The sequence below is a fragment of the Pan troglodytes genome, chromosome 4 (genome assembly GCF_028858775.2).
Source record: "Pan troglodytes isolate AG18354 chromosome 4, NHGRI_mPanTro3-v2.0_pri, whole genome shotgun sequence".
NCBI lineage: Eukaryota > Metazoa > Chordata > Mammalia > Primates > Hominidae > Pan > Pan troglodytes.
Genome location: NC_072402.2, coordinates 148,825,612 through 148,853,359, shown reverse-complemented (window position 1 = coordinate 148,853,359; position 27,748 = coordinate 148,825,612). Strand labels below are relative to the sequence as shown.

Here is a 27,748-nt window from a genome sequence, read left to right as displayed (position 1 = left end):
TTGGCCCCTGGCTGGAGGGCATGGCCTTGGGGTGCCAGGCGGGGACTCTCCTGGCTCGCATCCTGATGGGTGGATTGGATGAGCTGGGGATTCCCCTGAGCCAGGAGCGTCGCGCAAGTGAAAGGCGGCTTTTGCTGGTAGCTGCTGTGCTTGTGGGTCTGTGTGTCTGAGAGTGTGGGGGTCTGAACGTGAGCATGGTCTCCTGTATATGGAGATGTCTGCTCTTGTGAACTTGGAAAGTCAGTCTGGGGTTGTGGACCAGGAACCGGAATATGAGCATCCAATCCCTGCTATTTCATAGCCATTTCTCGGTTTCATCACCTGTTAAATGGGAAAAGGACACATTCCTGCTCTGCCTACTCATTTATGCAGCATATTTGTGTTAAGTGCCTTCTGGGTGCAGACCCTGTGAGGAAGCCCCTGATGAAGGCCACAGCGCAGAAGGGTATAGACCAGTTTCCAGAAGGGAGCAGTCCTGTGCTGGGGAGAACTGGCTGTGCCACGTAGAAAGCATATATAAAAGCACACAGAGATGCCCTAGCCCAGACCAAGGGGAGACTCTTTGGAGATACACGGTGAGACCCAAGGAGGAAGGGGAAGAGCCAGGTGAAGAGGGTCTGGGGACAGTGTTTGGGTGGTGGAAATCACCTATAGAAAAGCCGAGGAGTGAGAAGGAGTGGCCTGATTCATTCATATGTCCGAAGTCATGCATTTATGGAGTACTAGAGAGAGAAATAGGGCAGAGAAGTGGGAGGGCCTGGGGGCCTCTTCCCAGAATGTTAAATTGGGACATTACTTGACCAGATTTGTGTTCGAGAAAGGGAACAGGCTGTGCTCTGATTTCCTTTCTCTGGATCTTATAAAGATCCAATTACAGAAGGGATGCAAGAATTTCCTGTGAACCTTTGGTAAGGACCATAGGGGTTGATGCAGTTCAGCAGATATTACTGAGCTCCTGATGCATCCAGGCACTTTGCAGGAGGAGATGTGGGGCTGGCATGGCCATAGCTTGCTCATTGGCCTCTTTGAGAGGGGAGAGTTGGATAGAAGCCATTCAAATTCTAAGGAAGAAAGGGGAGGCTGAAGGATTGGAAAAATCCTATCCTGCTTGGACTTTGCAGCCAGGAAGGCTGCCCTTAAAAGCCAGCATTGGCTGGACACAGTGGCTCAACGCCTGTAATCCCAGCACTTTGGGAGGCTGAGGCGGGCGGATCACCTGAGGTCAGGAGTTCAAGACCAGCCTGGCCAACATGGCGAAACCCCATCTCTACTAAAAATACAAGAATTAACCAGGCATGATGGCGGGTGCCTGTAATCCTAGCTACTTGGGAGACTGAGGCAGGAGAATCACTTGAACCTGGGAGGCAGAGGTTGCAGTGAGCTGAGATCGTGCCACTGCACCCCAGCCTGGGTGACAAGAGCAAAACTCCGTCTCAAATAAAAATGAAAAATAAAAAAGGCAGCATTGCAGGGGGTCTCAAGAGATGGAAGGTTCTCAGAAATGGAGGGAGGACTCTGGCGAATGGAGGAGGCATAGGCTGGAGAGAAAGAAAGCTTAATGTGTGTGCGGTGTGTGCACGTGTGTGTATGTGTTGGGGTGTGTGTGTGTGTGTGTGTGTGTGTGTGTGTTGGTGTGTGGAGTGTTGCCCGTGATGACATTCCTTCCTGTCCTCTCCCTAAACCCCTCCATTCCAGTGCTGCTGGCCAGTTCTTCCCGGAGGCAGCGCAGGTGGCCTATCAGATGTGGGAACTTAGTGCAGTGGCCCGAGTAGAGGTCAGACCTTCCCCTCCTCCTGCTTGACCTCTTGACCACAGCTTCTCTGCTTGCATCTTCCTGCTGCTCTGGTTGGCACCCAGCTGCCCCCTGGCGGCCAAACCGACACGTTGATTCTCACATCTGAAGCTTCCTTTTCTCCCTTGGAGTGGTGAACTGGTGGAGGGGCGCACCTGGTTTCTGCATTAGCTTCTGACACGCTGGAAAGGGTTCTGGCCCACTTACTAACAGGGCTTGCTGAAATGGAGACCTGGCTGGTTCCATGGAGGGGCCTGTCCCGCCCGGAGTCGAAACAGTGGGCCTCAGAGACATGAAAGCTGAGAACAGATGGGCATCCCTGGGTGTACTGGAGGATTTCAGGTTGTCCTCCTGAGCATCCTCAGACTGGGGGTCCACAAAGGACAGGAATGAAAGGTTTCACTAAAGTACTTTAGGCAAACCATTCCAGAGACTGCAACACTTGGTCCACACAAAAAAGCATGGGACCTTGGAGCTCTCTGTTACTTATTCGCTGTGTAACCTTTGGAAGGTGCCCCCTCCCTCTGGGCCTCTATGTCTCCATCTTTAAAGTGAGGGGTTAACATGGCAATCTCGGTAATCTCTTAGGGCTCTTGAGCTCTGATGTTCTAGGACAGTGTTCCCCAAATGATAAGGCAAGAGATCTTTGCAGATGATTGTAGGTGATGTGAGAAGTGAATTTAGTTTGGCAGGGTTGAATAACGCTGAACTCCGCAGAGTGAATGAGAAAGGCACTCCTTTCCAATTTCATCAGCGTTTCTGATTACGTCAAAGACGAAGTCTCGGTTTGGTGCCGCCGTCTCTGCAACACTTGCTGATTTTCCTTTTTCACAAAGAGAAAGCTGAGAGAGCTCGCTTTAAGTTTCAGAGCTTCTGGCAAGTAGAGGCATCATGTTAAATTTCATGGTATTTCACCTCTTTTGTTTTTATTATGTTGATTTTTGTGGTAAATTGTCAGTTTATGATACATGGTATCAACTTCCTAATTCATGGTAGTTATATAAAATTAATTTCATCCATTCTTTTTTTTTTTTTTTTGAGACAGGGTCTCACTCTGTTATCCAGGCTGGAGTGGCATGATCATGGCTCACTGCCGCCTCCCCAGGCTCAGGTGATCCTTCCACTTAGCTTCCCAAGTAGCTGGGACCTCAGGTGGACACCACCACACCTGGCTAATTTGTGTAGAGACAGAGTTTCACCATGTTGCCTGGGCTCATCTTGAACCAATGAGCTCAAGCGATCCTCCTGCCTTGGCCTCCCAAAGTGCTGAGATTACAGGCATGAGCCATTGTGCCAAGCCTCACTAATCCACTTAACAATTATTTTTTGAGTGTGCCTATTATGTCAGACACTGTTGTAGGCACCTGGGATATATAACAGGATAAAACGGATACAATTCCTTGCCTTTTGGGAGTAATTTTAAATGCACTTCAAAAATTGATGCATTTAAGTAGACAGAAAAGAAGTTGAATTACAGAAAACCATTAAGAGATGGCATAGTGTGTGTGCTAATTTGGAATAGTGAAAGTCCTTTAGGAGTGACTGAAATTTGGGAAACTCTGTTCTGGTATTTCAGAACTTTTCTGCTGCCTTTTCAGGGGGAATGACTCTTTAAGAGGCAGAGGGGGCCTCGGGGGCAGGGTAGGATTCAGAAGAATTGGGGATGCTCCGGTGGAATAAGCAGCCAAGGGGCACTAGAACCGAGGCAGATCCTGCGGCAGGCGGGAGCCTAGCCAATTTCTCTTGATCAGGACTTGCCCTGCTCCCAGCCCTGAGTCCCTCTCTCCCTCTCTCTATATCTTTCTGTCTCTTTCTCTCTCTCTCTCTCAGCTCTCGTGCAGGGTCTGTCTGCTGTGGCTTCACCTCTGCCTCTTTCCCCACCCACGCCGCTTGGTTTGGGCTCATGGGGTGAGCTTCCCACCCTCGCATGCTGTCTTTCAGCCTGGTCCCCAGGGGGGCCTTCGGACACCTGCTGAGTCTCTTTCTGCTTCTCACAGCTGAAGGGAACTGTGCGCCCAGCCAATGACTTCAACCCTGATGCAGATGCCAAAGCGCTGCGGAAAGCCATGAAGGGACTCGGTATGGGGGATGGGAAGGGAGCAGTGTTGGTCTCCAGGGCAACAGGTGTGTTGGGTTTGGCCGTGGGCTGGCAGGGGATGGAGTGAGGTTTCAAATTAGAGTCTGCAGGATGAGGAAGGCTTGATCTCAAGTTTCCACCCTCCTAGCTCCCAGAGTATAGAGAGGAGGGGTGGGAGAGGGTTCATAAGGAACTTGGCAGAAGCCCTTTCCAGGGACCAAGGTGTCCCCCAGCCTCCTGGAAGCAGTATCCTGGCACTGAAGAAAGTACCAGGTCACAAAATTGGCATGGTGCCCTGGCTCTGCTGCTGACTCACCGTGTGACTCTGGGTGAGCCTCTCCGCCATTCTGGGTCTGAATTTCCCTATGTGTAAAATCAGGGCTGTGGACCCTGGAACCCAAGAGCCCTGATTCTGTGGTGGGAGTGTGCCCTACTGGGCAGGTCTTTCAGACCTATATTTGGCACCAATGGGAAGAGTACTGCACCCACAGGTTCAGATCAGCTGGGCCTGTGCTCAGAAAGTCCAGCCTGGGACAGGCCATCTAGGGTTTGGCTTTCTTTGCCTTTCTGCCCCATCTGTCTGACAGCAACTCCCAGGAGGCTTTAGGTTAAGTCCATCACCTCCTGAGCCTCCTTTCCCTGTGTCTCATGGGAATGATGATACCTGCCAAGCTCGCCTGGGACTGTAGGATGCTAGAGGTAAAAATGCCATGAAAGACCCCTGTGCTGGATCTGTGGTTGATGGCATTAATCTGAGAAGCAGGAAGTGGTATTCTAATGCCTTCCAGAGTCAACCTGCTGTGGTTAGAGGGACTCAGGGTCCAGCTTCCAGAGAGCTGAAGAGAAAGGACATAGAGTCGCTAACAGGACTTGGACTGTCAGGGTTGGAAGGATCCCTTGGTGACTACTCCAGCCTCTTCATGTTACAGATGTGGAAACCAAGTCCCATCAAGGGAAGGGGACTTGCCCAGGGTGGGCAGCCATTGCCAGAGCCAGAACTAGAACTCAGAGGCACTGACTCCCAACCCAGTGCTCTCTACCTCCCAGCTGTCCTTTTTCCTCAGCGTGTCAAAAGGAAAGGGAGGGAGGAGTCCAGCAGAAATCAGTGGCCTGAGCCATAGGCAAGCGGACTGCAGGGACTCAGGAGCACATGGCCACCTAGCCAGGCTTCTACCCTGACAAAGATCGACGAGGGGCCATCAGTGGGCGGTGCATGGGGAAAGCCGAGAGCCACAGGCCTTCTTCTGAGGCATGTGACTTTGCTGACTCAGGGACTGACGAAGACACAATCATCGATATCATCACGCACCGCAGCAATGCCCAGCGGCAGCAGATCCGGCAGACCTTCAAGTCTCACTTTGGCCGGGTAAGGACCTCCTCCTGGGCTCTCTGTGCAACATGCATGCACCTTGCCTGATTGAGCTCAGCTTGTCCCCATTGGTTCTACACAGTTGGGCACCAGGGTCTTCATGGCAGAGGGACTCTGTGTGGTCATATGATCTCAGAGTGTCTCCAGCACTGGGTTTGGGCAGACATATCTTTCCGTGCCCCCAGTTCCTTGTGATGGGCAACACTTGTGTGAGTTGCTCAGTGGACTCAGAGGCACAGCATGGGGCCAAGATCAGGGCTGTGAGTTGTTTTCAGTGTGCTTTGGGCATCTTGCAGTTCCTCTGCACAGACAGAGCTGGCTTCAAGGCCCCAACTGAGTGTCAGGGATTATTGCACATTGGTGGCATCTGGCTTAGGTTGATGCGTTTCCCCCTGAGTGGAAACAGTGTCCTTCAGCTCTGCTGCCTTCCCGTTCCTGTCTCCTGTGTCAAGGAGAGTGGGTCTTCCTCCTGGTTGTTTTTTCCCTACCCTCTTTGGCTTCATCTAAATAATAAGTGCAACATCAGCAAAGACAGACACAAGCTTCCATGATCCCTCATGTGGAACCCCTGTTTTCTCTTTCCATCTCCCCCATCCTGAGTCATGTGTGGGCAAGTGCTGATGTTGGCATGACTGTGGCTCTGCCCTTTGCAGGACTTAATGACTGACCTGAAGTCTGAGATCTCTGGAGACCTGGCAAGGCTGATTCTGGGGCTCATGATGCCACCGGCCCATTACGATGCCAAGCAGTTGAAGAAGGCCATGGAGGTACAGTGTGGCACCAGGGGGTCTAGTGTCTGCGGGTGCCAATAGGAATACAGGTGATCCTCATAAGCCCAGGTGGATTAGCTGTAACTTCTTGGTAGAACTCCTCCCATACTCAGTTCAAACTGGCATAAACACAAAAGGAGATGCTGGCTCCTATAACTGAAAACTACAGGACTAGCTCTGAGTCCAGAGACTCAAATGACGTTCTGTGGACCCTTGGCTCACCCCTGTCTTGGCTCTGCTGTCCTCTCTTCTGGCTTCACTCTCAGGCAGCCTTTCTCCTCATGGTGGCATATGTCCATCCCGCCAGCTAGCGGCTCCAGCAGAAAGAGTTCCTTCTTCCTAGGAGCTCCAACAACAGGCTTGGCATTTACTCCAAGTTGATTCAGCTTAAGTCACATGCCCACTGGTGTCAGAAGGGTCTCATGGAGCCGCTGGAGGAAGTGAGGTGGGTCTCGAACGAAAGCACCAGCAGTTGGAGTCTGTACTCCAGCCTAGACCTGCCACTCACTCACAGTGTGACTGGGCCATTCCTTACACTTCCCAATCCTCTGTGCCTTCATCTGGGAAATGGAAATGGTCACCTCTGCCCTTCAAACTAGGACAGGTCAATCAAGGTCACAGGTATGAAGGGCATTGTTAACTCCGAAGACCTGACCCTACATTAAAAAAGAAAGCATTATGTCCTGGCCCAGAAGTTGCTAGAACTGCTTTGCTTCCCAAGGTACCAATTGTACTAATGGCTACTGTTTATAAAGAGCATATGGTAACTATCCCAGGTTAGGTACATTAGTTCAATTAGTTGCCTCCTCAAGCCACAAGGCAGGGCTCTTATTTTGTCCCCATTTTACAGATGAGGAAACTGAGACTTGGAGGTTAAGTTGCTTGGTCATGGTGATAGAGCTATGAAGTAGCAAACCTGAGGTTCAGACCAGTCTTTCTGACTCTAGAGCCTGTCTTGACAACCGCATAAAACCAGTAGTGCTTTTGGCCCCTTGCGCATTAAGAGGAGGGCAGCAATCGGGAGCTAGAGGACTTTATGAAAACATTGCCTAGGCTAAGCAGATTGAGATGATTGTTTCTTAAAATACCTAAGCCAAAAAGCAAACGATCTAAAGACACGGGGTTCAGAAATAGAAGAGATCGATGAGGTAACCCAACTGAATCCTTTCCATTTTCAAAGTTTCCAAGTGGGAAACAGAGAGGCTCAGAGAGTCAGTGAGTTAGGGGGAGACGAGGGCTAGACCCAGTCTCAGGACTTTCTTGATTGCCTCACCACACACCTGCTTCTAACAAAGAAATGATTGAAGATCTCAATCAGGATGAATCTCCTAGGATCTGAGAAGGCAGGACCATTAGAGCACTAGGCAGTAACCTCTTTGAGGACAGAGAACATGTCTTGCCTCTTGCCTTTCTCTTTTTTTTTTGAGACGGAGTCTCGCTCTTTCGCCCAGGCTGGAGTGCAGTGGTGTGATCTCGGTTCACTGCAACCTCCACCTCCCAGGTTCAAGCGATTCTCCTGCCTCAGCCTCCTGAGTAGCTGGGATTACAGGCGCACGCCACCACGACCAGCTAATTTTTTTGTCTTTCTAGTAGAGAAGGGGTTTCACCATGTTTGCCAGCATGGTCTTGAACTCCTGACCTCAAGAGATCGGCCCTCTTCAGCTTCCTAAAGTGCTGGGATTACAGGTGTGAGCCACCACGCCCGGACTTTTTTTTTTTTTTTTTTTTTTTTGTAGTTGTAGCCCCAGCACCTTGCACAGTGGCTAGCACATAATAGGTGTCTTAACAAGTACCTGAATGAGTGAATTAGTCATTGACTCATTCAGTCAATCAATCAATCAATCTTGCCTGCCTCCTCTCCTCCCTGATAGTTTCCCTGCTTCCCTGTGTGCAGATCTTTGCATGACAGGTCCCCAGCCTGCCTTAGTCCAGGGCATGTAATGCCTCAGTTCATAAATCACTCCTCAAATCCAAGAATAAACAAATGTAAGCCAGCCATGATGGCTCACGTCTGTATTCCTAAAACTTTGGGCTTGAGTCCAGGAGTTCCAGACCAGCCTGGACAATATGGTGAAGCCCTGTCTCTACAAAAAATACAAAAATTAGCCAAGCATGGTGGCATGCTTCTGTGGCCCCAGCTACTTGGGAGGCTGAAGTAGGAGGATCACCTGAGTCTGGGAGGCGGAGGTTGCAGTGAGACATAATCATGCCACTGCACTCCAGCCTGGGCGACAGAGCAAGACTCTGTCTCAAAAGAAAAAAAAATTTAGCATTTTATCTTAAGCACAAAACTTTTTTTCTTCTAACAAAATAATACATGTTCACTGTGAAGACTTGAAGAAATATAGAGTAAAAAAGAAGAAAATAGCAATCATCTGTGATCCTTCACTCACACAGAGACCAAACTGCTAGTTAACACTGTGAGGCATGTGCGTGTCCTTCTGTTCTCTTCCAATACTTACAAGTAGAAATTTCTATTCAGATGTTCATGTGTATATGTGGTGTTATACACACACGCCTATATACCTTTTCTGTTTGGGGGGCTGGAAGGCAAAGCAGTTCACATGGGAGGTTCTGGGGATCTTGAGAGGCTGGCATAGTCAGCCTTGGTTGTGCCAAGGTCTTGGGCCTGGGGGCCATGTCTGGAGGTGAGGAGAAAATCCAGGAATGCTTGGCCTGAGCTTTAGCCGTCCGGGCCCCATGGACCTCTGCACAGGAGGTCAGAACTATGGCTGAGATCATCTTTGCCTTGACATTCCAGGGAGCCGGCACAGATGAAAAGGCTCTTATTGAAATCCTGGCCACTCGGACCAATGCTGAAATCCGGGCCATCAATGAGGCCTATAAGGAGGGTGAGTTTGGGAGGCCTGGGCCCAGATGCTGGGAGAACAGCCAGGCCCCCCAACTTCCAACCCCAGCCCACAGCTCTGCCCAGGACTCTGGCCTGTGTCCTTTCCCTCAGTCCTTGAGGATTTGATAAGCCTCTTGGGTGTGCCCATCCCTGTGTCTGGGGAAAAGACAGGTGTCCTGGTAGGACAAAGGCCTGGAGGTAGAAAAGGGCTTGGCTGGAAGTGGGAACAGAGAACATTCTGGCCTGCTGGAGAGAGGGAGGGCGACTTTAGGGGTGTGTAGTCCATGCAGTTCTACAGGGCCCCACAGCCAGAAGGGCCCCACACTTGGTTGCAAGCTATGCTATCACTGTCCAGAAATTCTTAATTTTTAAGCAAGTGGCCCCATATTTTCATTCTGAAGAATCTTGAGTACCAGTCAAAAATGTTTAAATCGGCTAGGTGCAGTGGCTCACACCTGTAATCCCAGCACTTTGGGAGTCTCAGGCAGGCGGATTGCTTGAGCCCAGGACTTCGAGACCAGCCTGGGCGACATGGCAAAACCCCGTCTCTACAAAAAATATAAAAATTGGCTGGGTGCGGTGGTTCACCCCTGTAATCCCAGCACTTTGGGAGGCCGAGATAGTGGATCACTTGAGGTCAGAAGTTCAAGACCAACTTGGCTAACATGGTGAGACCCCGTCTCTACTAAAAATGCAAAAATTAGCCAGGCGTGGTGGCATGCACCTGTAGCCCCAGCTACTCAGGAGGCTGAGGCAGGAGGATCACTTGAACCTGGGAAGCAGAGGTTGCAGTGAGCCGATATCATGCCACTGCACTCCAACCTGGGAGACAGAATGAGACTCCATCTCAAAAAAAACAAAAAACAAAAAAATTAGCTAAGTGTGGTGGCATGTGCCTATAGTCCCAGCTACTCAGGAGACTGAGGTGGGAGGATCACCTGAGCCCAAGGAGGTCGAGGCTGTAGTGAGCCTTAATCATGCCAACTGCACTCCAGCCTGGGTGACAGAGTGAGACCCTGTCTTGAAAAAAAAAAAAAAGTTTACATTTTTTATCTTATAAGCAGCTTTAAAATGGCAGAATTTTTGAGTACAGGAGTGACATAGTCAGAGCTCTGCTTTTGGGTTTAGCAACTGCCATGCAGGAGGGAAGGTAGAAGAGAGAATGACAACAGAGAGGTGACTTAAGAAGCTGTTAAATATTAAAGGCGAGATGCAATGGGACCTCAACTGGGACAGAGCTGAGGGGATGGAGGGGAGGTGATGGGTTGATGGGAATGCCCATTGTCTTACAAAATCAGCAGGAGGATGGCTGGATGCCCCCATGAGCCAGTTACAAACCCTTTCATCCCCACCTCCCCCTGCCAATACTGCCCTGGCTCAAGCCTGAGTTTCCTGGACCTCCCTCCCCGCAACCAAATCTTTCTTGGCCAGCAGCTACCCACACCCCCTTTCTCTGCCTCAGACTATCACAAGTCCCTGGAGGATGCTCTGAGCTCAGACACATCTGGCCACTTCAGGAGGATCCTCATTTCTCTGGCCACGGTGAGTGAATTCATGGGCCCCAGGTCGGCTTGCCCATCGGGAGGCCTGGGAGGAAGGGAAGGTTTACTGAGTGGAGGGCACAGGGGAGTTAGAAGTGCACTCCTGATGGAGAGGGGGTGTCTCCCCACTTGCCTCCTTAGAGTCCCACCGCCTACCCCTGTTGTTCCCTTGTCAAAGTTGGCGTGGTACCACCTTCTCCAGACAGTCCTCCCTGGTGGCCCTTGTCCTGGCTTGTTGGGCCCCCAGCTCACAGGACAAAGCCATATGGGTGACCCTCTCCTGTGTTGTTACCTGGGAGCTTCTGTCACCATCTCTTGAATTCCCATAACCAAAATGGCAGACCCTCATTGACAGTTACCGAGAGCTTGCTGTGTGTCAGGCGTTGGTGCTAAGTGCCTTGCACACATTCTCAGTTAATGACCACAACAGCCTACCTTATAGAGGCAGGATTTTCGTCCCTGTGTAACTGATGAGGAAGAGCATTCAGAGAGGTGAAAATGAGCAGGGTGTGTGGTGGTACAGAGATGGAGACGGGTCGATGTTTGGGGACTGAACTTTCTTGCTGCTCCTGCTGCAGGGGAATCGTGAGGAGGGAGGAGAAAACCTGGACCAGGCACGGGAAGATGCCCAGGTAAGACCCCCAGCCCACCCCAGTCACCTCTGCCGGGTGTCCCTGAGATGTAGGTCCAGCTTATGCGTGTCTACGCCGGGCCCTGTCTGTGAGTGAAGGCTCCTGGCAGGGGCGTGGTTGGTTTGATTGGTTGATACTTAGACTGTAGAAATGAGGTTTAGAAGTGTGGTGCTGGTATTACTGGCATTTCCTAGGTGAATAGCAGGACCCTCAGAGCTGGCAGGGACCTGCAGATCACCCAGGTCAAAGCCCTCATGTTACAGTGGGAAAATGGAGGTCCAGAAAGGGCAAATGACTTCTGAAAGTCACACAGCAAATCAGTGGCCCCAGTAGAATTGACCCCTAGAGAGCTGGTCTGGGAACTTGCTGAGAAGAGGGCCTGAGTGCTAAAGGCCTCGGTTTATTATCTGTAAAATGGGACCGAGATTGGAGGGAGTGTCCTGGGACGAGCCTAGAAAGTAAGTTCCTCAAGGGCTGGAATCTTCATTTTGTTCACTGATATATCCAAAGTAACACATGATCAGTGCTCAATAAATATTTGTTGAATGAATAGCAGGGAAAAGGTTCTCTAGGAGTCTCTTGGCTGCTCTGCCTCAGCCCTGCTCCTTAGCCTAGTGAGCTTGAGGTCTGGAAATGGCTTCTTCTGGAGGTTGGACAACCCCAAATTCATTTTCCCTGAGGGTTCTATGGCTGGGCAGTCCCTACTGAGGCCAGTGCATTGTCCCCCACTGACCTGCACCTTGATCCCAGCACCCATTAGCCTGACCCAGGTCCATGTCTCCATCTCTTCTGACTGCCTCATTTTCCCACCCCCAAAAGCTGTGTCCACGGATGTGGGGCACAGACACCACAGACTTTTATAGACATCCAGCCCCCTTATTTTATAGTTGGTGAGTTGAAAAGAGCACTGATGGATTGAGAGTCAGGGAACCAACTTTTCTGTTCCCAGGTCCCATAACAGAAGTGTGGTTTGCTACAACAGCATCTGAGCTAGAAAAATCTTTAGCTGGAACCTGACAGTTACAGAACTGTAATTATAATTATTAGAATGCATACTATATATTGAGAACGATGCCAAGATTATTCTATACGTTTTTATGTTCTCCCTTTTTACTAGAAGAAAATGAAGCTCCTTAACCTCTTCAATGAAAGGATTTCTAAGTGGTGGTGGTTTTATTTGAACTCAGGCTTGCCTGATGCCAGAGTCTATGCTTAATTCCATTTACAGTAATATCTTCCAAGACCCAGTAGAGTTAAGGTCCCCTGCAGCTTCCACATCAAATAGCTGTTGTTGTCCAGTTGTCCAACCCTTGCTTTGGAATATGGTTGTCAAAAGCTGCAGGGTTACCTTTAAATGTATGGCATTTCAGCTACATTGTGGACACATGGATGGGGGTTAGGCTGAGAACCCAGCCAGACACTAGGGTGGCTTGCTGAGGCCACATTTCATTCACTCATTCAACAGACGTTTATTAAGTATTACTGTGAACAGCCTCGTGTGCTGCTGAGAGTTTTTTAAAAATCTCAGCTCTCACCCCAAATCCATCCTCCAACCCTGAATTGATCTTCCAGGGAATGCTTCTGCCTGGTGCCTGGTTTGCCAATGAGGCTGTGCTTCCAATTGCCGCTAGCAGGGGGCAGTGGTGGGCCTTGCTGACAGCTGCTTCGCAAAAGGAGAGAAGTGGAGAGAGAGAACCCGGGTGGAAATAGCTAAGGGACCCTTGAGCGAGATCCCTGCCCAACTCGGCTGCTTCTCCAGATTTAGGATGCTAGACCCAAGCTCATTTTCTTATAACTAGCAGTACATTCTTTTATAGAAACTAGAAAATAAGGAGAAGCCAAAAAAGACTCCATAACCTAATAGTAATAAGCATTGTCAGTATTGTGGCATACATTATTCTAGTTGCTTCTCTATGTATATATAAAAGTGGATTCTTTATTTCTGACAGTTAAAAATTAATACTATGTGAATATTGTTGCATTTTTAAATCAACGATATCATTTAATGGCTATATACTGTTCCATATCTGAATCTACCATGTTATCTAACCAGCCTTCTTCCTAGTAGCAAACTCTTTTATCACATTCATGAATTATTCATTAGAATGAATTTCCAGAGATGAAATGGAAATGTGGGAGCAAAATGTATACAAAAATTAAGGGCATTTGATAGGGCCGAGTCAAGCTCCCCCTTAGATAACGCACATGAGTACTTGGCAGTTTGTATTTGCCTGTTTTACACTGCCTCCCTGGCGGTCTCTCACTCTGGATGTCTAGAACACCCTCAAGCTCTTAGAAGTCTGGGACTGTTATTAACCAGTTGAACATATGTCCAGTTTCCAACTGTGGCCCCACAGTGATTGTTAATTGCTTTCCCTTTCACTCTGTTGTCCAATTAGAGCAATAAATTATAAATAATTATTATAGACCCACCATGAAATGAAGGATTGTGGTCATTTTTAGATAATCAATACTCAGACTTTTTTTTTTTTTTTTTTTTTTAGACGGAGTCTCGCTCTGTTGCCCAGGCTGGAGTGTGGTGGCGCAATCTTGGCTCACTGCAACGTCTGCCTCCTGGGTTCAAGCAATTCTCCTGCCTCAGACTCCCAAGTAGCTGGGATTACAAGCTCCCAACACCATGCCCAGCTAATTTTTTTGTATTTTTAGTAGAGACAGGATTTCATCATGTTGGCCAGGCTGGTTATGAACTCCTGACCTCAAGTGATCCGCCCGCCTCAGCCTCCCAAAGTGCTAGGATTACAGGCGTGAGCCACCATGCCTGGCCCAGGCTTTTAAAAATATAACAGCTTTCTTGAAATAGAATTCATTTACCCCACTATTGACCCATTTAAAGTGTACAATTTGGTGGTTTTTAGTATCTTCACAGACTTAATGCAACCATCACCACAATCAATTTTAGAACATTTTTTCACCCCCAAAAGAAACTCCATACACATTAGCTGTGACTCCTCATATCCTACTAACCCCCCAGCCCTAAGCAACCACTAATCTACTTTCTGTCTCTCCAGATGTGCCTCTTCCAAACACCTCATGTCAATACAGTGATATTAATACGTGGCCTTTTGGACTGGCTTCTTCACTTAAGAAAACACTAACTTAAACACTATGTTAAACACTTAACAGTGTTTTCAAGGGTCATCCGTGTTGTAGCATGTTGGTACTCCCTTTTCATTGCCAAATAATATTCTATTATCCATTCATCAGCTGATGGACATTTGGGTTATTTCCACCTTTTGGCTATTATGGCTAATGCTGCTCTAAACATCTGTGTACAAGTTTTTGTGTGCACATATGTTTTCATTTCTCTTAGATAGAATTGCTGGGTCATATGAGAACTCTAAGTTTAACCATTTGAGGAACTGTCCAGATTAATTTTTGCATGAAGTAGCTAGGCTAATAAGAACAAGCTTTTGTGGTGAATATTAATTTAGTGTCCCACCACTTTTTTTTTACATTACAGATATTATTATCTTAAAGATGCTTTGAAAAACCGAGTATGTCTAGGGTTCTCTGACCTGCGTAAGTGAGAACAATTGGGACTTTGGATTCTTTTCTGTTAAATTTTTTAAACATGTCCCTCTCTCTCTCTTTTTAAAAATGATACCATTTTATTTAGCATAAGTTTTTACAAATTTTTGATAAAATACATATAAACTTTACCATATTAATCATTTTATATATTTATTTATTTTGAGATGGAGTTTTCCTCTTGTTGCCCAGGCTGGAGTGCAGTGTTGCAATTTGGCTCACTACAACCTCCACCTCCCGGATTCAAGCGATTCTCCTGCCTCACCCTCCTGAGTAGCTGGGATTACAGGCACCTGCCACCACACCCGGCTAATTTTTTGTATTTTTAGTAGAGACAGGGTTTCACCATGTTGGCCAGACTGGTCTCAAACTCCTGACCTCAGGTGATCCACCTGCCTCCGCCTCCCAAAGTGCTGAGATTACAGGCGTGAGCCATCATGCCTGGCCAATCATTTTAAAGTATACAGTTCAGTGGCATTAAGTACATTCACATTGTTGGGCAGCTGTCACCACCAGCCACCTCCAAAACTGTTTTCGTCATGCAAAACCAAAACTCTGGACCCATTCAACAGTCACTCCCCATTCTCCCTTCCCCCAGCCCCTGGCAACCACCATTCTTTCTATGTCTGTGAATTTGACTGGGGACTTCATGTAAGTGAAATTATACAGTATTTATGCTTTTATGACTGGCTTTCTTTACCTAGTATGATGTCCGCAGGGTTCAACTAGGTTTTTGTTTTGTGATGTTTGAGATAGGGTTGAGACCCAGGTTGGAGTGCAGTGGCACAATCTTGGCTCACTGCAACCTCCACCTTCTAGGCCCAAGCAATCCTCCCACCTCAGCCCCCCAAGTAGCTGGGAATAACGGCGTGCGCCACCATGCTCAGCTAATTTTTTGGTAGAGTAGGGTTTCTCCATGTTATCCTGGCTGGTCTCAAACTCATAGGCTCAAGTGATCCTCCCACCTTGGCTTCCCAATGTCCTGGGATTACAGGTGTGAGCTACTGTGCCTGGCATAGGTTGTTTTTAATACAGAAAAATATTTTAAAAACCAGAAGCAGCCCATAATCCTAGTAGCCTTGATAACTCTTATTTAACATTTAAATTTAAAATGAAATAATATATTTGCATCTTTAAGAAATTTTCAGGAAGAATAAAAAAAATGCGAAAGCTTTCCCTCATAGTCCCTCTCCTCAAAGGTGTCTCGACAGTTTCTTAAGTACTTCCCAGGAAGTATGAGAAAGTGAGTGTCTATTTTTTTTTGAATCTAGATAAAAGAAACACTATATTACACAAAAATATGCTATACTTTACTTCTTTACTTAATTTAAATGGAAACTCTCCTTATCAGCATTGTAGATAATCTTATCCTTTGTAAAAACTGCATGGATTGTTTCCATTGATTGGATAAGTCATAGCCTGTTTAACAAGTCAATCTCAGGATGGTTTACAGTTTTTCTCTGGTACGAAAAATGCTGACCAGGTGCAGTGCCTGTAATCCCAGCACTTTGGGAGGCTGAGTCGGGTGGATTACCTAAGGTCAGGAGTTCGAGACCAGCCTGGCCACCATGGCAATACCCCATCTCTACTAAAAATACAAAAAAAAAAAAAAAAAATTAACTGGGCTGGTGGCATGCACCTGTAATCCCAGCTACTCAGGAGGCTGAGGCAGGAGAATCGCTTGAACCTGGGAGGTGGAGGTTGCAGTGAGCTGAGATCGCACCACTACACTCTTTGGGAGGCCAAGGCAGGAGGATTGCTTGAGGCTAGACTGGACAACAAAGTGAGACCCCTTCTCTACAAAAAATTAAAAAATTAGCTGGATGTGGTGGCACACACCTGTAGTCCCAGCTACTCAGGAGGCTGAGGCAGGAGAATCGCTTGAGCCCAGGAGGTCAAGGTTGCAGTGAGCCGAGATTGTGCCAATGTACTCCAGCCTGGGCAACAGAGCGAGACCCTGTCTCCAAAAATTAAAAAGAATGCTGCAGTGAACAGTCTTGTATTCTATCGTGGAAGGCTTTTGCCAGTATACCTGTAGGGCAAATTCCTAGCAATATAATTGCTTGATCAAATGGCATATGCCTTTTAACTTTTAACGGACATTGCCAATTATGCAATGAAAAGAAGAGGAAGGTTTCCAGAGTATAGGCTATTGTGAAGTTTATAAAGAGTTCAGTCTATCCAATAGAATAAAGTCAGCAGAGTTTCTGGGGGAACGGCGAAAGCAATACGCAGCCTAGGTACACGAGCCTGGGTATTTTGTTCCCAGGCTCTCCAAGTCACAGCTATTTGCCTAACAAAATAGTGTCCTAACCACAGAATTTTGCGCTCTGCATAGTGCAGTGATTAAAAGTAACCCTTGTAAAATGACTTTCCCATCACTGTTTGCTGTGTGCCTCCAGGCAGGTCAGCTCCCCTTAAGGCCTCAGCTGGCCAGTCTTTCCTGTCTGTAACATGAAGGCTAAAATTACATGTCTCTTGCCTTGGAACTCTGAATATGCTAAAGGGTGCAGAGAACTTTGCACTGCTCACATTTACATCTCAGTGGTTCTGTAAGGAAGTGGCAGGGATTATTTCCACTTTCAGACAAAGAAACAGGCCTGGAATCTCCTCTGGGTTTTGGGGTGCGAAGGGCAGAGTTCCCCATTTCTGTGTCTTTCTCTTACCCTTCAAGTGAACACGTTTTTAGTTATTGCCAGGCCTATCCGCATTCTGAGCTCCAGCCCAAAAGGTCATAGGAAGGTATTTTTATCTTGTCCCTACCCCCCTTCCTTTTGCATCCTGGGTTCTCTCAGGTCTCTTGGGACCTCTCCCACTCCCAGCCAGGCCCCTCACCCTGCACCCCAGGGCCCCAGCACCAGCCTCCCCAACCTCCTCTGACTCTTGCCTCCCTTCTCTCCCTCCTCTCTCCCCTCCCTGCTCTCAGGTGGCTGCTGAGATCTTGGTGAGTGTCCTGTTCTTCATTTGGGTTTTAACGGCCTCTGAGTAAAGTCCGCCTTTACTGGGCCGAGCGGGGCAGTATCGAGCAGTGATTTGGGAGCTTGCTGTGCGGCTTCTCTCTCTCCCCTTCAGGGCCCTGCTTGGTAAAAGATAGGCCAGGCAAGTGTTTCCCAAACTTCAGCTAATCATCTCTGGCACGATTTGTGCTGTGTAACCACCAGCTATTAATACTGATCTTTAAATTGACTCACTTTTAAACCCAAAATGAGTTAAGGGGAATTTACTATCAGTATAAATAGAACTAGTAGCTAGCTAGAAGACAACCATGGAAACACTAATATGCAGTGTGATCGGGTGTGTTTGCCCTTGACCCCGCTTGGGGAAACACTGGCCAGGCCATCTTCTCTGCATATGACCCCATACACACTTCCCAGAGGGGCTTGCAGAAAGGTTGAGGGATGGAAGGGGAACTCCCAGTTGCTATGCTCAGAGTCTATGTGGGTCCTCCTAGGAGCCCCAGCCCCACGGTCCTGAGGCTAGGATGGAAGTACCCAGTGCTAAGGCCATCTTTGTCAGTTCACAGGGTCCTTGTGAACTGGAGAAGGGAGTATAGAAGCCATTGTGCTTGAGGAAGGAAGAGGGGACCAGTCTCGGCCCCCTTGGATGGCTGGGTGAGCCCAGCTTCTGACTGCCCTCAGCCCAGGCAAAGACATGAAAGTGAATAATAACCAAGGCTTTCTCATGTCTCCCCTCCCAAATCCTTGCTCCAACTGGGGCTCTGCAGGAAATAGCAGACACACCCAGTGGAGACAAAACTTCCTTGGAGACACGTTTCATGACGATCCTGTGTACCCGGAGCTATCCGCACCTCCGGAGAGGTGAGGCCTGACCTCCTCCCTTCCCAGCTCAGCAGGAAGATCCCAGAATCTGATGAGAGCCTCTCAGCTCTCTGTGGCAAGAGGAGCCCGTTGCCCACCCACCTCCTCCTTAACCCAGCAGTAGCGTGTCATGGGTGACGGCGACTCTGGAGCCCTGGGTTCTAGTCCTGGCTCTACCACTTATACCTCACCTTCTTTCTCCTCCTTAGGGAAGCAGGTGGGATGCCCGGGATTAGGTATAGCAACTGGATTTCACCTCAAAGGCCAACTCTGATTGGTAGTAGCTGCCTAGAGTGCTGTGTTAAGGATTCTGGGGTCCCGCGTCATGATTCACTGGCGATGCCTGCCAGGAGCAAGGCAGCGAGAGGTGGTGGTGGCACAAGACCCACATAGACATCTTTGAACCACAGGCTGCCACATGCTCAGGGCACACCTGTATGCAGTGGCCCTGGCACTCGGTAATCATGAAGTGTCCTGCACTGAGACATTTACATTTTAATGTCTGGCACTACATTAAATGTCTACATTTAATGTCTGGCACTTCTCAGTATTTAAGGTGCTTTAACATAGTGGCTAAAAGAATGGACTTGGGCACTGGACCGCCTTGATTTGAATCCCCCACTTAACAGCCATGTGACCTCAGGCAAGTCACCGAATCTCTGCGCCTGAGCTCCCTTACGTAGGAATCAGGGTTTTAGCTCTACCTGAGATGATTGTTGTGAAGATACAAAAAACATAACACACATAAAGCACTGGCGCAATGCCTGACTCAGTGAGTGTTTCCTGAGTGTTATCATTGTGTCTTCATCCCAAGCGGACACAGGAGGAAGAGGAGGCCCAGAAAGGAGAGAGATCACCCAAGGTCCCTCAGTGAGCTGGGGCAGAACCATGACTAGGACCCGTGCTCCTTTTACTACCCCAGCCTGGGTTCCCAGAACTTGGCCGAGGTTCTAAGACCGTTGGCCAGGCACGGGGACTGACGTGGGACAGATTTGGCTCTGAGCCCACGGCAGCCTTGATGTCAGAGCTTCTCTATCGGGATGATCTTGCCCAATGCATTTAGGCCTGGGCTGTGGCCATATTTGCTGCCCTTCCACTTTCTCAGGCACAGCCTGTGGGAGGCACTGGGTGGGGCTGAGGAGGGGTCCTCCGCCTCCTGCACTGAAGCTCACCCCCACCTCTGGGGCTTCTCTTGTGGCCAGTCTTCCAGGAGTTCATCAAGATGTCCAACTATGACGTGGAGCACACCATCAAGAAGGAGATGTCTGGGGATGTCAGGGATGCATTTGTGGCCATTGGTAACTGGCAGGGACTAAGGGAAGGGCTGGGGGCACTGGGAACTTGAACAGATTCTCTGGAAGAATAGAACCTTGGCAGCCTGCGAAGCTAGTACTGGAAAGTAAACACTGTCACAGTTCGCCTCCAGGGGTGCTGCCAAATGTGTGATTGTGCAGGAATGTCATGAGGTCTGTTCGAGGCTGCAGGAGAGGGTGAGAAAATAACTGTCGCTAGGGAAGAACCAGGAAGACTGGGGCAGGCAGGGGAGGGGGCACGCTGTCCTGCACAACTAGGGTGTATACACACACACACCACACACACACTTGACACACACACCTAACATATACAAGACACATACTATACACACACACATTCTCACATGTGACACACACATACATAAAACACGTTACATATGCATGTGACAGGTGCACACCACACATACACACATCACACACAGAACACATTATATATACACATACATGCTACGCCCCCACAAGACACTACACTTACACACACACCACTCACACACTGTGCACACATGACCCATGCACACCACATATACGCAGCACATATGCACACACACACACACATACAAGACACATACACGCTAGATGCAGATGACACACACACAGACCCTCGTCTCCTCCCAGTACCTGGCTTTTTGGTTATGCTTATATAATTTGAGCTCTTGACTTGGAAAAGGTTTTTCCCTTTTGGATCTTAATTCCACTGTGTATAAATATGGATGAGTGGATACGGGTTAGGGCTGAAGTTATTCTCATTAATATTCATCATTAGTGGTATCTTGTTTCATTTGCTATAAAACACATTGCATCAATGCACTTTTAAAAAATCTTACCAAGAGGTGTCCGTGGAAGATTTTCACATAATTGCCTTCAATTATAAAACACATCTTGATTTCAGAGACACTAAAATGTGGGGGAAAGGTGTGTTAGATTTGGGTGAAGTCGAGGTGGTGGTAGGGGTGTTGTTTAGCACGTGATGGGCCTTTACCACCCAGGAGCAATATCTAGGAGGCGGGATAGCCCGGCGAATAAAAGCATGGAATCCAGGTTGAATCCCTGCTCTGCCACTTACTCACTATATGTCCTTGGGCAGGTCACAAAACCTCTGTGTCTCAATTTCCTCCTTTGTAAAGTGGAGATAACAACAGTGCCCAGCCCATAGGGTGGATTTTGTAAGGCTGAAATTAGTTAATTATATGTAAAGCACTTGGAACGGTGCCTCTTGGCATGTAATACTCACTGGACAAGGGTTAGTTTGTATTTGTATTGTCGTTTCCCACCAAGCCCTGCGCAAAGTTAGTTGCACGCAGGTTTAGTTACATTCTCATCAGGTCCTCTTAACCAGCTTATTTTACAAAAGAGGACACTGAGTTCAGAGAGGCTTATAGCAGTAGAACCAGGACTCAAACCACAGGCTGCCTACCTCCAAAGCTCATGTTCTTAACACCAGAATAATTAGCCTTTGGAGACACTTTCAGATTCCTACCCTCCTCGTGTATTTCCCTCTTCCCTTTCCCCTCCCACCTTGAACAGGTATACACGTGCAAACACACACCACAACACACCATTTCACACTCCTCCATCCAATGGCAGGCATCGGGGTCCCCTGTGACAGATGGACAGGCTCAGTTTTTAGGAAGGCTTGTGGGGTTGGTTACAGAAGAGAGAAGTTTCTGCCCAGCGTGCTTCTTAGCCAGACTGATAAAGCCCTAGGTCTGAAGTCAGGGAAGGCTTCCTGGGGGTGATGTCATGACTGGGGACATGGACATCAAGTACAGCCTTGAAGGATGGGATTTGATTTAGAGAGATAATATAGTGAAGGGCAGATAGGAAATGCATCTATCCAGGAAGGACAGAGAGACACAGGAATTTGCAGTTTGTTCTGGGAATGGGGGAGCAAGGGCCATGAGGTTGCAAAGGAGGCCAGGAGCTTTGACATTCAAGCCAAGGAGCTTGGGATTTGTTTGGGAGGTAGTAGGGAGATATGTAAGGAGCTGGAGACAGGAGGTGTGTGATGTGATCTTTCCCACGGGGTTCCTGAGCCTGTTGCAGAGGAGTCTTGCTTGACTCTGCCACTGGGATATGCAACTCCAGCCTCTTGCCGTCTGTTCTCATTATATCCAGAGTCATTCCAGCTATAGTACTGGTGTCTGGTTCCTCCTTTTTAAGCTGTCTGAGACACCTGTGCGTGGGCTCTGGAGCCTTGCAGTCAAGCAGCTGTGAAGGGCTAGAGAACCCTAGGCTTTGAGAAAGGTCGGGGTTGGTGAAACCAGGCAGGCATTATCTGCAGCCAGGGGAGGGAGCAGGGGCTGCCAATCCTGCAAGATTGTTCAGGCCCTGGGGAAACACTCAGCCCCAGGGATTTGCATGGTCCCTTAAATTTTACCAACGGACAGTCATTCTTTGGAGCAATATTTCTCTAAATCAGTAACTCTCAAGCATTAGGCTGCACCAGAGTAGGGTGGCCAACCATTCTGATTTGCGCAAGGCTTTCAGTGCTGTTAGGTTGGTGCAAAAGTCATTGCAGTTTTGCCATTGAAAGCAATGGCAAAAATTGCAATTACTTTGGCACCAACCTAATAAAACCTGGAGTGTCCCAGGCAAACTAGGACAAGCTGGTCACTCACCTCCAGAGTTTCAGATTCAGCATCTCTGGAATCTGGAATCTGAGGCATGAGAATCTGCCTTTCTTCCAAGTTTTCAAGTGATGCTAATGTTGTTGGTCCAGAAACCACACTTTGAGAACCACTGCTCAAAATCTTTCCAAAATCTGAGTCTTTAGGGTGGAGCCTAAACCCTGAGTTTTAAACAAGCTTCTTGGGTGATTCCAATGCATTTAAAAGTTTGAGGCCCCGTGCCTTGGGTTCATGAGGAGTTAATTACCTTTGAATCCTCTCCTGACCTTGGTTAGCTGTAAGCACCTTAGAAGGAAGAGAGTTGCAACCAATTGAGAGCCAGGCCTAAGGATGGGCCAGAGGAGGAAGCATGGGGAAGGGGAGCAAAGGTGTCGTCTGAGCATGACCCTGGGGTTGACAATGATCTGCAGACCCATGCAGGGATAGACGAGGTGGGGAGATGGGGGAGGCCGGTCCAGAGTCTGGGTTCACAGCCTCTGACCACGTTCCCCGCATCTCTCTGCTCTTCCTACCAGTTCAAAGTGTCAAGAACAAGCCTCTCTTCTTTGCCGACAAACTTTACAAATCCATGAAGGTAAGAAAACATGCTGGCGTTCCTTTCCCTTCAAGCACTGACTTACATACACACACAAACAAACAGATGTGCACCATCCCCCAGATCAGGATTCCTGGCAGCTGTTTCTTCCCATTTGACATTTATTAGCATCTGCCCTTGTCTGGCTCTAGGATGGTATTTCCCAGTTGGGGGTGATTTCCCCCGCCTTCCCCCTCCCCGGAGGATATTTGGCAATATCCAGACACATTTTTGGTCATCACAACTTGGAGATTGTTGCTACCGGCATCTGGTGGGGAGAGAACAGGGATGCTGTTAAACAACCTCAGTGCAAAGGATAAGCTTGCGCAACAAAGAATTATCCAGCCCCAAATACCAAGGTTGAGAAATGTGCTCTGGAGGCACACAGGGCTGGGTAGGACACAGTCTCTGCCCTCTCAGAGCTCACAATCTATCCGGTGACACAGGGTCTCCTATGACAAATAGTCATCAAAGGTCACAAGTGCTCCCCTCTGAGTCTAGGCCTGCCCTTCCGGGAGAGCCCAAGCCACACTGGCCACCCTCTCAGCCACTGGAGTCTCAACTGCAGACAGCCTGGGCAGGTGGGAGGGTAGGAAGGAACCTGAGACCCTCACCCTACAGTCTCCAAATGTGACAGCCGTTCATTGAGCACTCACTATGTGTCAAGCCTGTGCCAAGGGCTTCATCTCTCTGACCACAGCTGACCCTCATGGCAGTCCTGTGAAATTGTGGTAGCATCCTCATTTGATAGAGGAGGAAACTCAGGACTAGGTAGGGTAAAACGTTGCCCACATTTACATAGCTCCTAAGAGGCAGAGCTGGGACTCGAACCTAGCTCTGACTCCTGGGCTGGTGCTTGTCGCTCCCTGGGGGCAGAGGCAGCTCTGGCTGCCCACACATTCCACGCCCTGTGCCTGCTCCTTGGGCCCGGTGGTAGTTTCCTAGGGCTGGTGTAACACATTCCACAAATTGGGTGACAACAGAAATTTATTCTCTCATAGTTCTGGAGGCCAAAAGCCCAAAATCAAGGTGTCGCCTGGGTTGGGTCCTCCTGGAGGCTCTGGGGGAGAAGCACTCCCCTGCCTCTCCTAGATTCTGGTGGTTGCCAGAAGTCCTTGGTGTTTCCTGGCTGTGAATGCATCACTCCAGTCTCTGCCTCTGTCCTCACCTAGCCACTTTTCTGTGTGTATGTCTGTGCCCTCCCTCTTCTTCTAAAGATATTGGTTATTGGTTTAGGCTTCAATCTAATTCAGTATGCCTTCACCTTAACTAATTACATGTGCAAATACCTTATTTCCAAATTACATCATGTTCTGAGTTTCCAGGTGGACATGGGGACACTATTCAACCCACACACGTCTTTTTTGCGTGTCAGTCTGGCCAGTCCTGGGCACAGGGGGATTTTGGTTGGGACTGTTTGCAGAAGACAGAGGTGGAACATCCGCCCTGTTTTTGGAAGGAACAAGGGAGAAAGGCAGATGGGATACCACTGTTTCTTGCCTGACTGGGCTCTATCTCTCCCGCCTGTGTCTCCCTCCTGCCTGGCTCCACCAGGGTGCTGGCACAGATGAGAAGACTCTGACCAGGATCATGGTATCCCGCAGTGAGATTGACCTGCTCAACATCCGGAGGGAATTCATTGAGAAATATGACAAGTCTCTCCACCAAGCCATTGAGGTAAGGGGAGGGGCTAGAGGTTAGCAGGAAGGGGGTGAGTGTCAGATCCGTAATATAAGATTAGAAGTCTTTATTCCCATGGACTTTTTTCCAGTGGGCTACCGCTTAGAACAGCCAGGATATTGAAATGAAAGGGGGTCTGTATTACATTGTTTATACCGAAATCAATTCCAAAAGAATCAAAGGTTTATAATTAAAGATTTCCAAATAAAACAAGAGCCCATTTTTTGCTTTTTTTAAAGCAACGTTATGGAAATATAACTTACATATCATGGGCAGGCGTGGTGACTCACACCTGTAATCACAGCACGTTGGAAGGCCAAGGCAGGTGGATCACTTGAGGTCAGGAGTTTGAGACCAGCCTGGCCAGCATAGTGAAACCCTGTCTCTACTAAAAATACAAAAATTAGCCGGGTGTGTTGGCTCATGCCTGTAATCCCAGCTACTCAGGAGGCTGAGGCAAGAGAATCACTTGAACCCAGGAGGTAGAGGTTGCAGTGAGCTGAGATCACGCCACTGCACTCCAGCCTGGGCAACAGAGCAAGACTCCATCTCAAAAACAGACAAACAAACAAACGAAAAACTTACATATCATAAAATTCACCTGTTTTAAGGGTACAATTCAACAGTTTTTAGTAAATTTACTGAGTTGTACAACCATTCCCATAATGCAGCTGGTTTCCAAACACTTCTATCATCCCACTAAGCTCTCTCATACCTGTTTATCTAGTTCCATCCCCAGCCATAGGCAACCACCAAGCTACTTTGTGTCTCTGTAGATTTGCCTTTTCTGAATATTTCATATAAATGGAATCACCTAATATGTGACCTTTTGTGTCTGACTTCTTGTTTGTTTGTTTGTTTGTTTTTGAGATGGAGTCTTGCTCTGTCACCCAGGCTGGAGTGCAGCAGTGCCATCTCATCTCACTGCAACGTCCACCTCCTGGGTTCAAGCAATTCTCCTGCCTCAGCCTCCCGAGTAGCTGGGACTGCAGGCATGCATCACTATGCCTGGCTAATTTTTGTATTTTTAGTACAGACAGGGTTTCACTGTGTTGGCCAGGCTGGTTGCTAGCTCCTGACCTCAAGTGATCCACCTGCCTTGGCCTCCCAAAGTGCTGGGATTACAGGTGTGAGCCACCACACCTGGCTGCGTCTGACTTTTTTGACATATGGAGCTTATATTTTTGCTCTTTGAGATCAGCCAAGATCTTAAAGTCTGATGCTTGGTTCTACTTGGCTAACGAGACTATAGGCATCTCAGAGGCAGTCTCTTACAGACTTAGTAGGAATGTAAGTAAATTGTTGGCACATTTTGATACTATATTATGTTTTAAAATCATACATCAAAAAATACAAGGACAAACAAAATCCTGAAAACCATGTCTCATAACAATGATAGGAGTCCCTCAGAAAGGAGATCCATACCATACCATGGGTCAGGAAGTTTGGCCTCCCCAGTCTGAACGTATGCCAGACCACTGTGATGTGTGGTGAGCGTGATGGTGTTTGTACCCATTCCCAGCAATGGCTTGGCAGTTAGCACTCAATGTTGTTTGTTCAAATAAGAAATCACCTAACACGATATGCCAAGGGCCATGGGGGAGGGTATCAGCAGAGTGCCAGGGGAACCAAGGGAGGCCAGAGTTCACTCTGCCTCCTGACACAAGAGAGTGGCCAGGGTGCTTCTCAGAGGAGAGGGCCCTGCTGGCAAATGGGATTGGGGGTGCACAGGGGCATGCTGGACAGGGGAGTGACAGGTGGAGAGAGGACTGAGATGCTCCTGGGGGAAAGGAACAGGTGAAGCTGCAGAGCTCTGCACAGGTCAGATCCCAAAGGGCCTTGAAGCCAGGCCGAGAGCTTGCATATCTTCCTGGGGATAAACAAAAGGGACGTGGTCACATTTATGTGTCTGGGAGATCCCAGTAGCCTACATGTGGTATGGGATCCTATGTTGGTCATGGAGAGAAGCCGAGGGAGATGTCCAGACAGATGGGCAGCCGGGAGGAGGGGGCATTGAGACTGGAAGGACTGTTTTCACTCACTCTGCTCTCTGCCTCTGCCAGGGTGACACCTCCGGAGACTTCCTGAAGGCCTTGCTGGCTCTCTGTGGTGGTGAGGACTAGGGCCACAGCTTTGGCGGGCACTTCTGCCAAGAAATGGTTATCAGCACCAGCCGCCATGGCCAAGCCTGATTGTTCCAGCTCCAGAGACTAAGGAAGGGGCAGGGGTGGGGGGAGGGGTTGGGTTGGGCTCTTATCTTCAGTGGAGCTTAGGAAACGCTCCCACTCCCACGGGCCATCGAGGGCCCAGCACGGCTGAGAGGCTGAAAAACCGTAGCCATAGATCCTGTCCACCTCCACTCCCCTCTGACCCTCAGGCTTTCCCAGCTTCCTCCCCTTGCTACAGCCTCTGCCCTGGTTTGGGCTATGTCAGATCCAAAAACATCCTGAACCTCTGTCTGTAAAATGAGTAGTGTCTGTACTTTGAATGAGGGGGTTGGTGGCAGGGGCCAGTTGAATGTGCTGGGCGGGGTGGTGGGAAGGATAGTAAATGTGCTGGGGCAAACTGACAAATCTTCCCATCCATTTCACCACCCATCTCCATCCAGGCCGCGCTAGAGTACTGGACCAGGAATTTGGATGCCTGGGTTCAAATCTGCATCTGCCATGCACTTGTTTCTGACCTTAGGCCAGCCCCTTTCCCTCCCTGAGTCTCTATTTTCTTATCTACAATGAGAGAGTTGGACAAAAAAATCTTGGCTTCCTTTCTAACATTAACATCCTAAAGTATGCCTCCGATTCATTCCCTTGACACTTTTTATTTCTAAGGAAGAAATAAAAAGAGATGCACAAACACATAAACACATTTCCAATGAGGGCCTCTGTCTTCTACCTAGAGCCTGCAGCCTGGATTTTCCTCATTAGAGCTTGAGGTTGTAAAGTCTGTCCAGGAGCGAGTTACGTCTTTAAATTCTTGCAAGGTGTTTCCCGGGAAGCGCACAGGAGAATCTGAGTTTGCAGCAAGCCTGGGAAGGCTAGCCCAGCCCTGCTCCGGGCCTCAGGTTCCCCCTCATCCCCTCTCGCTGTCTGGACATTTCTGTATGCTCTTCATCCATTTCAACCAAGCCCAAACTTCCTCTTTTGAACTATGCAAGG

General features: G+C 48.6%; 1 protein-coding gene across 2 annotated transcripts in view; it reads left to right on the top strand.

The window, feature by feature from the left end:
• The window catches only part of ANXA6 (annexin A6), a 57,458-nt gene extending 30,399 nt beyond the window's left edge, over positions 1 to 27,059 (top strand). Inside the window, exons 15-27 of one of the 2 annotated variants that reach the window (XM_016954080.3) lie at positions 1,696 to 1,774; positions 3,790 to 3,871; positions 5,141 to 5,235; positions 5,892 to 6,005; positions 8,770 to 8,860; positions 10,322 to 10,401; positions 10,979 to 11,032; positions 17,508 to 17,525; positions 18,306 to 18,399; positions 19,602 to 19,697; positions 22,855 to 22,913; positions 24,468 to 24,590; positions 26,657 to 27,059. In XM_016954080.3, coding sequence (XP_016809569.1) covers positions 1,696 to 1,774; positions 3,790 to 3,871; positions 5,141 to 5,235; positions 5,892 to 6,005; positions 8,770 to 8,860; positions 10,322 to 10,401; positions 10,979 to 11,032; positions 17,508 to 17,525; positions 18,306 to 18,399; positions 19,602 to 19,697; positions 22,855 to 22,913; positions 24,468 to 24,590; positions 26,657 to 26,716 — 1,045 coding nt within the window. In that variant the 3' untranslated portion in view covers positions 26,717 to 27,059. The remainder of the gene's footprint in view (positions 1 to 1,695; positions 1,775 to 3,789; positions 3,872 to 5,140; positions 5,236 to 5,891; positions 6,006 to 8,769; positions 8,861 to 10,321; positions 10,402 to 10,978; positions 11,033 to 17,507; positions 17,526 to 18,305; positions 18,400 to 19,601; positions 19,698 to 22,854; positions 22,914 to 24,467; positions 24,591 to 26,656) is intronic. The other variant, XM_016954081.4, reaches the window with a different exon arrangement.
• The last annotated feature ends 689 nt before the right edge of the window (positions 27,060 to 27,748 follow it).